We start from the raw sequence: 15,740 nt of genomic DNA on the forward strand, positions 1-15,740 counted from the left end.
AGATTACCACTACTCAAACATTGATTGATTGTAGATTTTCTAGGATACACAAACTGATTTGCTTCCTTTTGCAAGTCCCATTTCTGAACAATACCTACTTTCTATGCACAGCAGGCTGTGGTCAGCAAGCTCATCCATGGTAGGCTGCCAAAATAAGGAAGACGAGCTAATAGGCCACCAACTCCAAACATTATCTGGTTGCATATTATGTTAATGGAAGGCACAAACTGAAGCTAGATCTTGTTACGCACCCAATGCTATTACACACTCTTGCCCATTGCAATTGGCTCAAGAGTATTCTACAGAGTGACTATACGTATTCCAACATACTTTCATCTATAGTCGAAACAATACTATGAGGGTGGTGAGGCACTGGAGCAAATTACTCAGGGAAGTTGCGGATGCTCCACCCCTGGAAGTGTTCAAGACCAGACCAGACGGTGGTTTGAGCAACCTGGTCTAATGGAAGGTGTCCCTGCCTGTGGCAGGACATTTTACTGTATGTAAAATCATACAATGGAACTGTATGATTTTAAGGTTACTTCCAACCTGTCCTGGGTTCAGCAGGAGCAGTCATTTTTCTCCTTCTTAGTACCTGGTGCAGTGCTGTGTTTTAGACTTCAATCTGAGAACACCACTGACAACACAGAAATGTTTTAGTTGTTGCTAACTAATGCTTATGCCAATCAAGGACTTTTCAATCTCTCATACTCTGCCAGTGAGGAGGGGCACAAAAAAGCCAGGAAGGAACAGAGATAGGACATCTGACTCAAACTAGCCAAAGGGATATCCCATACCACAGTATGGCATGCCCACCATCTAAAATGGGGGAGTTACCTGGAAGGGACTGATTACTGCTCAGGTCAGGCGGGGTATCAGTGGGCAGGGGGTGAGCAATTGTATTGTGCATCAATTGTGTTTATTGTTGGGGTTTTTCCCCTTCTCTTTTTAAGTTTTATGTTCTCTCCCCTTGTTATTTCCCTTATCATTATTGTTAGTAGTAGTTTTGTATTATTCTTTAGTTACTGGACTGTTCTTATCTCAACCTGTGGGGTTACATTCTTTTGATTCTCCTCCTCATTCTGCCAGAAACAAGGGGGAAGAAAGAGGAAAGTGACTGAGCAGCTGCATGGCTCTGAATTAACAGCTGGGCTTAAACTATGACACAACACAAACCATTTTATGATTCTGTATTTTTACAGCAGAAATACAGTAATGGCTCCCTACATTAAGTTCCAGTTTATAAAAAATATAGCTCTATGAGTCCTCCTAAAAGTTTCTTAGATGAGAGAGTATGACTGCCAGGGCAGTTGGACACTCACAATGAAGCATCAGTCCCCAAGTTCTCAACTTATTTTTAGCCTGGTTTCCCAAGGAAATGAGACAGCAGTGAGATGTCTATCAGTTTCTGTCTGTTCTGGTTTTCTCTCTTAACACTTTCCCACACCAAAAGCTTTTGGGGTCAGTAGCCAACTTCAACATTTTGCAAGCAGTGGAGTTCTCAAAGACACTATGTGCCTACAGCTTCCGTGCACTGTATACAGCCTTAGCACTACGGGCATTTCTAAGTGGGCAGGAAAAGAGTAAGGTCCCCAGAACAAGGTCATTTCATTTCTTCTCTCTATTCCTGGTGTACAGTACTTATTCACAGTTTGGAAAAAGGAAAACTGGCATACATATTGTAAGTAAAACAGTATCAGTCCTTCAGGAGCAAAGCGGTGGTATTGGGTGTGCCTGCACCACATCATCAGTTCATGTCGTGTAATAACATAATGAATCTACAATACTTCTAGACCTGATTTCAGCTTCTAGAAACAATATGGCTGCTGTCAGAAGAAATTGAACCATAGCTTAGAAGCCTTAGTGATCCAGAATAGAAGCTACATAAGTACCTCTGCTAGCTCATCCACAGATAATGGAAAGTTACAGAATTAACCTAAAGTGTAAGAGATCAAAGAGGAATTTGCTGTTTGACCACATCTCTCAGATCACAGGAGAAAATGCTATCCAGCAGGCTAAATAGGAGTGATTAATATGCTCAACCTTTTCTTTTGTGATTGTTGAAATTTGCAGGCATAAGAATAATTTAAAGAAAGGAAGCTGGGGGAAGGGAATTGATTACAATACTCTACAAAAAGACTACAAAGAGAGGGAGACTTAAATTCTTGTCCTTCCTCCTAAAATTTTATGTCCAAATTTTATTCAAAGATTATTCATGTCCATAAGACTTACACTATCCATATATCATATGATATAGCTAACATTGAAGACTATGAAGCCCACCATAGAGATCTATACTAATCACTGCCATGCTTAAGTAAATTTTTGGATCTAAGCATGAAGTAGTAAATTCAGTTTAGCTAGCAAACCAATTTCCCTCTCTTATGGCATTGTATATCACAAACTCAAACAGTAGTTATTAATCTAGCAAATCCAGGAGTGCTCAGTCCTTCTTACTCATTCATGGAAGTGATGTTCAACTCATTTTAGAAACCTAACAAATGAAAAAGCATAACAAGCTGTCCTCATGATACACTTGATTGTGAAAATTTACCTTTACATGTTGAAATAACAGAGACATGCTTTTGATTTACAAATAACACAGTCATTTATCTTTCTTTTCCATGACTCTAATGGTCAAAGTCATTAAGGCCTATCAATACCCTCAGGGCCCTGACACTAGTTCTACAGATTCTGAAAAAATAGGTCAGGAATCCTTTCCTAGTTTTCCTTAGGATTATTTTCATACATAAGCAGAAAACAGTAAGTGAGAAACAGGTAGTCGATGACATTAGTAATCTTTGATGCAGTGCTTCTGTGCCATCAGTGCCTTAGGATATTTGTACAGAACATCTGAGATCACTCTGTAATGATACTGCTAGGCAACATAGCATCTGGGAATACAAAAATACAGCTGCAATCGCAAAACTGCTATTTTGCCCAGAAATAGCATTTTTGATAAGTGGTACAGCTCTCCCAAATTTTATACAGATCAGAATGCGGACTGTGCTTTGTCACAGAAGCCTTGGTCAGATACTACTTTTGAAAGTAGATACAGTTTTTATTTATTTATTTATTTATACAGTTCAAGAATTGTTTGAAAGACTTTATTTTTCAAAAATTCACATGAAACCGCAATTCAAATAGTTTTTTTGTTGTGCTGGAAAGTGACTGTAAAACTTCTCTTGTATTTTTTTTTCTTCTCCAAAATGATGTCATAGTCACATTCAGTTTAAAAATAGATATACTTGCTTCTTTCATTACCAGCACCAAAAACTCATCCTGGGCTCTGAAAAATCAAACATATGCTTTCTTCTTAGACGTAATCACCATTACAGTGATAAAGATAAATGTGCTGCTGGTCAAGTTATATTCTCAGTAACATTACTGGAATTCTGTCAGTGACAGATTGACCATTACAGTGTTACACAGGTGCAACAGAGAGTAAAAAAAAAAAAAAAAAATATTGGGATATCAGGAAATTAATACCAAAACTTTGGGAAGAAATAGCATACAGCTTGACCTTCAAGCCAGAGCTGAGTTTTGCAGGACTCACAGTTAAAATACATTTATGAACTAAGCAAACCAGCTGGATTCTCTTAGCTCAGAGAAATCCCCAACCACATGTTCCATTACATTTCTTCTAAAACAAATGCCAGCTTCTGAATTTCAATGTTACTAAACAATTGCCCAACTTAATGGCTTGAGTGGACCAAAACCCATAATAGGATTATGAAATAGTCAGCTAACAAGAGTATACTTACGCTTATGAAACTGCTTGCATACAGCTTATTAAGGAGATGTGACAGTAGCTTAGAGTGTGACCTTCTGTCATGGCTTCAAGGACTCTGCTTACTGTCCAAAATAATGGTGAAAGCCCAGTGAAGTGTGACAAGACTAATCTTCTAATAGATTTCCTATATCACAATTCCCCTGTTTAGTGCTTATTTATCAGCATCCCAACAATATTGCCAAGCTGGCAGCAAAACATTTTGGGCACAAATGTAGACCACCAGAATCTCTGATACCACACATTCCCAAAGTAGTTAAGTGTGGTGGAATGCAAATGGCATAGCTGATAGGGAGAGCTGCAGTAGATGGGATGACAAGGTTGGCCAGGATTTATCTATAGTGACTGGTTCACCTTACAGACTTATGAGTAGCTACCCTACTTTTAAATACACTGTTCAGCATGTTACACTACTAGCTGAAGATCTCAAAGCATATGGCAAGCATTATTAAAATGTGCCTCCCATTTCCCTTTGAATTATGCATTGCCATCCTTATTTTACAAATTGGGTTAAGCAATTTTCCCAAGATCTCACAGTGCAAACGACCATGTGGTCGACTGAATGTAAATACCTTTGAGAGTGAATTGGTCTCAAAAGTCCTATATGAAGAAAGAGAAATCTTAAATAAACAAAGTATATTTTGCCAAGCATTACATGTTTGAGCAAATGCATTTCCAGAGAAAATAATTTCCCACTGTTACTTGCTAGAAGTGAATAAAATTAATTATAATAACATAGTAATTCAAGATTACTCTAAAGAGTAAAAATTATTTAGATTCTAGCTTAAAACTTAATACAATGTATTAAAGAAGTAAATAGTCAAATGTTTACATTGGTTTACATGTGAGATAAGGTCCACATAGTTTGATCATGAAGGACAGCACAGGATATTGATTTTTATCATATTTATAAAAATACCCTTTCTTATATAGCCTAACAGCATTCTTCAGAATTATTTGGATATCAAATGAGTGCTTAACTTTTTTTGCCTTATAGGATGATCTTTTAAAAAAGTAACTGAAATTAACACTTGATTGAACTTTTTATGCTCTTCACACTTCTGCTGCTGCTATTATTTATCAAACAGCCATTTTCTGCAAGGTTAGCTCTCATGCCAAGAACCCCAGGGAAATGTTCACAGTTGAGCACAATACTCAATACCGCCTACAGCAGGGCCCTTCCAAGCAAATTGCACACATAAAAATGAAAACCCCATTAACTGGAGCACTTGTCACCATATTCCCCCAGCAGCAAGGCTGAGTTGCACAGAAGTAACTAAGTAGTCATACACACACATTACTGCACAACAGCAGAGCAGCAGAACTGCATGAACAGTCCAGCTATGGCATGTGCAAGGCATTGTGATTATTGTGACTGCACATATGCCATGGGCTAAGAGCTCACACAGATGCTCAGCTGACACATGTTAACTTGTTAAAGCTAGAGTAACTTGATTATGTGGCTTTCAGTGAATTCAATTCACACATCTCCTACTATGAAATAAAATTGTCCTATTTTATTTTTGCTTAAGTAAAAACAATTTCAACATGCAGCAAACTGCTTTCTTTTGATGAAAATATGTCTGTTTTAAAGATGTGTAACAACACAAAATACAGCATCCAAAAGACGTTTACAACCTGTTTCCCAATCTGAAATTCTATAGCCAGATAAAAAGAGCAAGATCAGACTCAGTTCTTTCAAAATATATCTCTAGATTGCTTTTAATACAGTATTTTGGACACTAAGTTTCATTTTGCCTATTTGATATACTTGCAGCCATATTAGTGATGATCACTTGTTAATGTATGAAGAGATGTTGCAAAGAGATTCATTAAATAACCCAAGGAGCATCAGAGAAATAACTGCTCAGAGCAGAGATAACAAAGAAAATACTTTGCTGCACGAGAAAGCCAGGACAGCATTTTGGAAAGGGAAATATTAGCCTTTCTGATGCCAAAAGCACACATGGTTCACACACTTCTTAAAATGCAACTGATCTCTTGTGCTTGAAGAGTCAAGCATTAATTTGAAAAGCAAATGAAAAGCAAATTAAAATGAAAACAAACTTCAGAAAGTTTTCTGGAATTCAAGAAAGCTGATAGGTGCTGGCATTTTAATAGCATCAGTATTCTTCATAAGGATTCTACAGCATCCATTTCCAAATGTGTTCATACAGCTATCAAATTTACTTAAAGAAACACTTTTAAAATACTTTATAATTATGGTTTAAACTGATTAGTTAAAATGTATTCATCTAAAAGGCCAGGCATCTTGCAGAAAAACATGTTACATACCTGGTCTATACCAATTTTTCTTTGCTGTGATGAAAACAAAGATATTAAAGATTGTACTGGAGGATTTATTTTCTATTCGGATAAAAATATTCATTCATATTAAATGTTATACTTTCTGCTTTATTATCTCCAAGGTCTTATCTGAGAAATAGCAAATTTCCTTATATATTTCTTCTTTTTATAAGCAGACAAAAAAAAACCAAAAATCTAAATGTAGCAATATCTCACAAAAGCTGCTTTTCAAGCTGTACCATGGATGTAATAAATTAAGCATAAAGTCAAAAAGCGAGTAATTTCAAGACATTTACAAGCATGTAGGTATACAGCTTTTTCTATCATATTACCTATGGAGGCAAAATAACAGCACCCAGCTCTTTGTTTTACTATTTTTCTGAAACAACTCCCATCATTGCAGCTTCAACAGTGGGCACACCAATGCAGAAAAGCAGTTTTTCCAACATTTTATCATGGAAGCTGATAAGAAGCAGGTTATGTCAAAAGAGTTAATATCCTAATAACCATGATACAGACCTGAAAACATAATTGCATTTTTTTAATGTTGTTGGGAGAAAGGAAAGAAATAGGTTGCATGCACACAGTCAGCACTTCCAGCTCCATGTTCTGCATTACACCCAAACCTCTAAATAAAGACTATTGAAGCAATAATCATACAACGTGTAATTTTATTGCCCAATTTCAAAAAAAAGAATCAAAAATTATAATAGTATAAAGACTTAATTAAAGGATTTAGTATATGTTGGGTTTGGGATTTTTACTATTTTGATAGCAGACTGTGTTTTACAGTAAATGTTCCAGTTTTCAATCAGACTGTGATTGCATGCTTTAATGAAAAAAGATGCATGCAACAAATCATAGGAGATTTTTGAGACAGATGCCATGCAAGATGAAAATGTCTTTCAAGATCCTTCATAAAGGCCTTCTTATTTTCTAAAAGAAAATATAAAGACTTTTTTTCTCAAGAGAGATATTATTTAATCAATTTAGTAAATATTACACACTTGCAACAAGTCTGTTCCTGCATATGTTCGCAAACACAGTATATTATTCCATGACAGAAGTGCTCAGTGTTGAGCAGATTAGATTCCAACCAAAACACCCTTTAGTAATAAGCAGCACTTTCAACTCACCACAGAGATTCTTAGCTGTAACCTATTAACATTCATGAGTACTTGAGTCTGAAAGACATGCACAAACTGACAGGGTATCAGGGCATTCTTATCTTTTTTTTTCAGACTTGAAAAATGTATTTAATCAGATTTCAAGTTTTCAAGATATTTTGCAATGAAGAATAGGTGTGTGTGACAGTAACAAGATAACGTTTTACAATTATTTTCAAATATTCTAGTACTATTATTGTTAGCATGATTGTCTGAAAATCCTGAAGTAAAACACATACTGATGGGACATTTTATAAATATTATAAATAATATATGCAAGAATAACTCATTAACTTCAAAGAATACTGGGAAAAATTCCATGAAGCTATAACTATTGAAGTAAAAGGCAGACTTTCCATGAATTAGTGTTTCAAATATCAAATTCCTTAACTGCCATCTCATTAAAAATATGTTAAATTCCCTCCTGCTTCACTTCCCAACTATCTCTTTGGGAAATCTTGACATCCACCCATAGCAATCCAACAAATACAACACTTTTTGACTTCTTAACATCAAATGAAGCATTTTGTTGCAAACGGTGAGCAGAAATCAATAATTCATCTGTCTTGTGCTACAGGTCAACCACTTAGTGATTGTCTTTGTCTAGTAGTAACTTGATACTAAAAGCCATCAGCACCTTGAGATATGCTCTGTGCTTCAACCTACACGTAATCAGTGAGCGAATCAGCAATTTCAGGGACTTTTTAACTTCAAAAACCTGAGCCATATTGGTCCTTTTTTCCATTGGCTAATAAGTATACTTTCTAATAAAACATAGTAATTTATTTTAGAAGAGTGGCATGTCTGTAGCACCAAACTTATTACAAAAGATAACTCATTACAGAAGTTACAAACTCACTACAGAAGGTACAAGCCAGTCTTCAAGTTAGTACTTTTACCCATCTACTGGGACTTATTCTAATGGGGTAAATGCTGTAATTAACAACATAATTATGCTGCATTAATCACAGCATCATAACTCTTTTTCTGCACTACAAAAGCCTGTTTACAAAAGCAGCAAGCATTTTATAAATCACATTATAGAAAACAGACTGCTCTTTTTTGTTTAGTTGTATTACACTCTTCTCCTTCCCTTAAACTCTTCATTCTCATACAGTGCAGGTACTGTCTCTGGGGCAGTATGATCAAGGTGTCTATTTTAGGATCGTAGAGACAGCATTCTTTCTATCCTCTAGACATTATGCCCTGAATCATATGATCAGCAAACCAGTACATTACTGTTGACTTTTGAATCTGGTCTATACAACTTTAAACTTGTGTCACCATGAGGAAACACAAAACAAATAGTATTTCCCTAAATATTTTAACTTTGACATAGCCATCTTATTCAGAAAGATTTGCAAGAGGTAATTAAAGTACCTTGCTGAGTAACAAAACATGGAGGCAACACAGTGAGAAGAGACTCAAATAAGATGCAGATCAAATGACACACACACAAAAACAAATTCCCATGCTCAATCTATCTTCCCCATTTTTATTTTAGAGTTCTACTTAGAAATTTTTTAAAACATAAAAGAAATGCATTTTACAGAATTCAAAAATCATGGGGAAAAAAATCTTTAAAACCACATTTGAATAAACGGAAAAATTGTGAGGGGTAAAAGCGGAAAATATAGAAGGTAAATTTATCAGCTGGCATGGTCCACAGCCTTACTGTGTGATTCTGTGCTTGCACCATCCTACACTGTATGTGGCCTTGTGATTGTTCTACCTTAAGTACCTTCAATAAAAGCACATGCTACATTATCGCTCTTTTATATCAAATCATTAAATGTGACTCATCATACCTTAGAATATGTTGGACACATATACCAAGAATCATACAGGAAGTGCTGAAACTGGCAGTTTCCCTATTCCTTTAGTATTTCACCCTTCTTCTACTCAAGTGTTTTAATAAAAGTAATTTATTCTGGGAAAAGCTGCACCTAAATTAAGGCCATATAGAATAATTTACTCCAGAAAATTGTTATCTCATTACTTTTTTTATATCATAGTACAGAGTTGCAATGCCACAGGAGTAAAAGATATGCAGAGGGAATGTTTCATACTCATTTTCCTATGAAAAGCACTACAGATAATCCATCCATTTGCTAAAATAAATAGGATTTCTAAAAATTCAAAAGCACTATATCTGCGCTCATCTTCACTAAGCACTCAAATGCTCCTATTCACAAATGCATCCCTGTAGTACGGGAGTCTCCCTGCTGCTCCATGCATATGCATTTATGATTCATGTTCTTTACATAAATTACACTACAACTGGAAAATTCTACGGAAAATTTCACTATCAGGAAATTAAGAAGAAAGACCAAAGAGAGTCGCAAAAAAACCCCAGATGGAAGTAAAATTAGAGGTCTGAGAATATTTGTACTCCATGAAAGAAGCAAGATTGTTAGTACAATTTTAATGAACTAAACTTTAGTTTGTATTCATCAAGAAAAAGATCTATTTTCCCTTCATGTTACCTAGAACACAGTATATTCAAAGTAAAAATCTCAGTGGGAGAAAGACAGCTACAGAGAGACAAGTAGGAAAAGAAAAGCTATGAAAGAGCAAGAAAATATTCATTTTAGCCATCTAAATTAGCAGCTTTTGCTTTATGTTGTGTCATGTACATTCAAGTGGAGCCTTCACAGAGCAACTTAAGCCTTCCGTCTGGGAGCTTATAGATCAATTTATGCCTTTAGGTACTTCATTGGGTGCATAAGTCTTAGAAATTATCCTGTCTTCACCAAGTTTTTACTTCCTTTTATCATACATTAACTACCACAAGGCAAATGCATAAAATAGGGAGTTTTAACTCTAATAATTTAAATGAAAAAATAAAGAAAAATATCTAAAAGTAACTGTCTTGGAAGGAAGTAAAGAATAAAGAAAATAAAAGGAACTGGAAAATTATTTTATAAATAAATATAAAACACCACTGATCATAATTGAATTATTATATCAACAGCCTTCAAGTAATATCTTTGCCTTATGACAGCTCAAAAAGGAGGGAGCATGGCATTACTTTTGCATTTGTGGGTTGGGTTGTTTTTTTCCTGTATCAGCTACACAATTCAAATTTGGCCCAATGTTTCTGCATCAGGATGCTTTTAATTTTACATTTATAAGCATGATAGGTTGCTGAATAACAATTTGTGGCAGCTTACTCTTTGTTATAAGATATACAGAACTCAAGCAGATTGCAATAAATGCTGTTATCACAATGACTTTGGTTTTGAAGTCATTGGTTCTATCTGCCCAGAAAGCTTTATTTAATTGAGTCTATTGTGTCTGTGCATAAATAGTGTATTAAATCAGTATTATTTCCCATACAGTGAAAAATAACATATCAGCCTATTTTCATTACATCCCTTCTGCAAAGACACATAACATTTATTTGCCCAATGAAACATATATTTCTAAGATTTCATACTCAGAGACAAAACTGGAAGAGAAAAAGTAATGCAAGTAAACACTGTTAGAAGATCAGATTTTCTATCATATTTTAATATAATTTTTCAAGTTTACGGTGCACAGACTTAAGGTTCTTTATGAAGTATCCCATGGTATAATATCTGAGAAAGAAACCCTGAAACATTCAGACCTATTTATTGTAGCATTTACCAAAAGCTTTATGGTTGTTTAAAATACAACATATAAAATACCTTGCATTATCTAAAGGTATCAGACAAAAATCACCATCTAGATTTTAAACTGAATCGTGACACCTGTGTAAAAATTTTGCTTACCTCTTGTGTGCTTTGAATGAACCAAGGTCCCAACATCTGGATCTTTCAGCAGCACTTAAAGGAGTTACCTCTTTGTTTCTCTAAATACTGGGTAAACTATCAGCTGTCACATAAAGGTGATAAAACATTAGCATGTTACTCACCAATAAAGTAGTTGTTTCCTAATGCAAGCATTTCTTCAGAAAGAACAAGTCCACCCAGTGCCTGGAGAAGAGTGACACTTCTGCCATCAATAAGTGAACACTGTTTAAATCCAGTGGTTGTGACCTTCCATAGCAGGATAAGAGAAGCAGTAGCATCTTGCCTTATTCTGACAAAAGAAATTATAAGAATAATTTACACTAAGGGAAATTGGTGTTATTAGGAAGTACATCACTGCAGGACAAAAGTTCATCCACAAAATAGAAAAACTCACATGTAGCACACATGGAATCAAGAAAAGGCCTGAAGGTTTTTAACATGTCCACAAAAATAAAAAAATGCATCAAGAGTAATATTTAATATTAGAGTCTCAATTTCTAATACTTGAAGGGCATAATCTTAGTGGCCATGAGGAGTTTTACATGAACATTACATAAAAGCATTCCTTCTCAGTTTTTCTATTTCTGCCTTTTTTAATAGATCCTCCGTTCTACATCTACATCATTTTCTGTAGCTGAACTACATCCAGCTTTCTTGTTTATTGAAGTACATTAAATATTCATTCAATACAGGGAAACGGATCCTGGTAGAAATCCTCATGTTTGACATACCAGATTGAAGGTTCAGAACAGCTTACTCTTGTAAATGAGTCATGTAATGGTCCCAAGGTCACCGAGTACACCGTGTGCTCCTAAATACCGACAGGGTAAGTATTCACAACTGCATACATACTGTCGGCTCCACTAGGGAGCACTGTATCTATGTCAGTGTTTCTTTCCTCTCAGGATACTTTTTTCCTTACTCAACTCCACAAAGAAATAAAATCCTGTCGTGTTTCTGGCAAGTGCCCAAACATTGGCATTAATTTCCTCCAAAGGAACGCCAATATGTTTGAATGATCCTCCAAAAATTCAAATGCAACTGCATCCAACTTCTGAAAACTGGTAATTCTCTCTTGGTGAAAACAGGCCTAGAAATACCCAGAGATGAAGTTCTGGTCCCCAGTTTCCTGTACTGAAATTGTTTCAATCCTGCTAAAAACACAAGGCAGTTTTTCTCTTGTTACTTTTTATTTGCATCTAAAACAAGAAATGAAAACTTTCGTAATCATGTTTGATACAAGTTGAAAAAAGAATTCAGCTAGACATCATACGAAGCAAAATTTTGGACAGTATTTGGAGTCCTCTTTAAGAACAATAGAACAACCCTCATCACTACTGCTAAAGCTGACCAACTCACTGTGAGAACAGGACAGCAGCCGATTTTACAGTTTAGGTCATGCCTGATAATCAAAGCAAAATAAAATTATTAAGCTGAAATTATTTTCCTTTCAGAGATAGCCGTTGAACCAGTAACTTGGACCTGTAAGGAAAATAATAGAATGAGGTAAAGATAGATACTGACCCGCACTAATCTACCTAGATACAAATCACTGCTAAAGATATATAGTGTGAAAAAATGACTGTGCACTCTGCAACCTCCTTTAAGATGGGGCCCCTCCAACAAGGGTCCTAAATACAGCTGTAGCATCCAAAAACACCAGCTTATTCCTGATTTCATGAAAAGACACTTGTTTACTTACAGATTCCACCCAACCAGAGCATCCACTCTTAGAGATCTCTTCCTGACTTAGGCTTAATGCTCATGAATGAGAGTAATGTGGGAAGAGTAGGACAGCTCCCACGTTTAACAGTTACTGCCCCAAACTGTCTGCAGCTTGTCTGCTTGCATCAGTTTGTTTTTTCCTGTGAGCATGGCCTTTTTTAACTGAAAGCTGGGATTCTGAAAGATGAAATGACAGTATGATAAAAGTAGGCTATTTGGGGAAAATGCAAGTCTAAAATTGCAGCAAAGCTGTGAGCCAGAGAACTACGTTGGCAGATTTTTATTTTAAATAAAATTTGCTATAAGAAAATGTCTCATCCCAGCTGACAGAATCAGATCTTTCCAGGAAATCGTGTTCTGTTAATTAAAATAACAAAGCAAGTATTTAATAGAAAAAGCGTGAGTTTGAAAAGTGAATAATACAGAATCAATTAGAATGTTTGAGAAGTGTGTTTGAAAAGTGAATAATATAGAATCAATTAGAATGTTTGAGAAGTGTGTTTGCAGAACACACACAATGATTTCACAGCTGATGATGACACCCAGATCAAATGCAAGTTCACAAAATACATGCGTTTAGATAGTCAATAATACTTTCTACTAGCAAGTGCATTTTAAGATTAAAGGCGGGAATAAGCGTTCACTGCATGAAAGAGAAATTAAATGTTGTATCTTCCTCAAACTGACATCTTCAACACATCTGCCCTAATTCTGAATGCATTCTGATAGCCCAGAGACAGTTTACATGCTTACATCTTCTAAAACATTAAATATGTGGGGAAAATTATGTCAAGCAAAGAACTGACATGGCACTGCTAGATGTCTGAAGTCTGTCTGAAGTTCTTTCATATACTTCTAGTCATTTGACAAACCTGCCTATCTGAATAACCTTTATCTAAAAGATGCAGACAAATTAAAATAAAGGAATTTTTATATTTCACCATATATGAAAAACATTCTTACTTTATTGATGTATTCTGTGGAACTTCAAAGGAGACAAGCCGGCCCCCAGCAGAGTTATTGGAACTGGCATTTCCACAAGCTACATCTGGGGTTATCTGAAAATGAGAATAGTTTTAAATAACAATAAACTAGAAAATCTGGCCAAAGAAATCATGAAAGATTTTTTAGAAAGTAACACAAGGAGTCCAGCAGTCTTCTTGTAAAAATCATCAGGATAAAACAAAACAGTCACCAAAATTTTTATGCTATCAACAAATATTCCGAGAATTCACATAACCATCCTTTGGTTTTTTTAAACAAAAATGTCCTGCACAGAATTGTGAACTTCTAAAAGCTTCTTCCTTTAAAAGAGGTCATGTTTAGTAAATTAATAGGCTTCTTGTCTTTTAAAATAAAAAATAAAGCTCTTACTTTTGCCAGTTCCAAGAAATGTTGTATCATTAATTTAGGTGATCTTGGAGGATTTATAAAACAAATACCGATATTGTCTTTCTACTATATTGAAATATATCTTTTTACAAACATAAATTAAAAAAAAAAATACTGGCCCACTTGCCATTTTTTATTATTTCCAGGTAAAAGTTAAGAACACAGTTGAAAGTGGAAGGATATATTTGCCAAATCAGTGGTGCTTCGTAGGCGTTTCATAAAGGCAGCTTGAACACCATGAGCATTACTAGTGACACATTTATTTCAAAGAAGTAATATATTATGTGGCATAAATGAGCCTATCACCTACATTACCAGTAATTTTAATTGAGTAGTTTTCAGATATTTTCATCATCTTACCTATGAAATATCACACTGTAAAAAAAATCAGTTCAAACAGCTAGGCAGTTTTTGCAATGTATTGTTTCAGTCCTCTATAATACTCACTGGCAAAGCAAAAATGCAACCTGATGCACTCCCTGAATTAATCAAAGAAAATAGTAAATTTGCAAAATTAAGTAAAATACAAACCCATATTTCAACTTCACTATGAAACATCTGTGAAAACATGAACAACAGAAGTCCAGAACACGATGCAAGTAGTAGGTTTTAGAAGACTCAAAGCTGATTTTGACTCAGGCAACACAAATTCACATTTCCCAAAAATGTCTAGGTTACTTGATTCATTGTTAAATTCCCTGGCACATAGAATATATACATGTAGTTTCTGAAAATTGAGATGCAATTTTATTGTATTTGTTCAAATATATTTTGAAAAAAGATTATATCCGTTACAAATTTTCCAATTTTGGAAGTCAGAATTATGTAGCTAACATTCAAAGTACAATGAATCCAAAACCTTTTTGGCTAACACTCTTCCTTTCATATTTGCCAACATTTACACTTTCTTTTTTTTTGTGAATCTATATTCCTACTGAGCCAAATACAAAAAAAAAAAAATTGAATCAATATCTCTATTCTCACACAATTTTATACAACATCTAAAAATACATTCACTTTTAAAGTATTTGTATAATTTTACAGTTTCATGCATCTATTACCCTGGAACACACGGGGGAAAGAAATGCAATTTAAGCCTTTCCTTTACATTACTATTCAATATTAGAAGTTTGTAAAAGAAATTGATCTCTTTGAAACTAGAATTAAAAAATGACAAATAAAAAATTAAAGAGGACAGAGATGACCAAAGTGGCTTCGCAATGAGAGCTGAGACTTAAACTTTGAAAATAAAAAAAAAAACAAACCAAAACAAAAAAAAAAACCTTTGGTTTGCAAACACATCAGAATTAAGCATTACTCAGCATGATAAACACGCATAGGCAATATTTCAACAGGTATCAGAAGACCGAAATGCAAAATTTGTGACTGTGACTTTTCTGTTAAGACATCTGTAACATTCGATGTCTTTCTCTAGGAACTTCATTTGTAATTGACCCTGATTTCATGCTTCAAGAGTCAGAGAAAATAATGATCTAAACCAGTAGGACACCAAAATAAAATTTTACAACAGCTTAATTTATTTTTTTTAATATTAAAAATCCCAGTAATTGGATCAGGAAAAAA

At 34.8% G+C, this 15,740-nt stretch overlaps 1 protein-coding gene across 1 annotated transcript in view; it reads right to left on the minus strand.

The window, feature by feature from the left end:
- The window catches only part of DNER (delta/notch like EGF repeat containing), a 128,926-nt gene that overhangs the window by 50,789 nt on the left and 62,397 nt on the right, over nt 1-15,740 (minus strand). Inside the window, exons 3-4 of the mRNA XM_005147040.2 lie at nt 13,728-13,822; nt 11,162-11,328 (exon numbers count right to left, since the gene is read on the minus strand). Of these exons, the coding sequence (XP_005147097.1) occupies nt 11,162-11,328; nt 13,728-13,822 (262 nt within the window). The remainder of the gene's footprint in view (nt 1-11,161; nt 11,329-13,727; nt 13,823-15,740) is intronic.

The sequence above is a fragment of the Melopsittacus undulatus genome, chromosome 6, assembly GCF_012275295.1.
Source record: "Melopsittacus undulatus isolate bMelUnd1 chromosome 6, bMelUnd1.mat.Z, whole genome shotgun sequence".
NCBI lineage: Eukaryota > Metazoa > Chordata > Aves > Psittaciformes > Psittaculidae > Melopsittacus > Melopsittacus undulatus.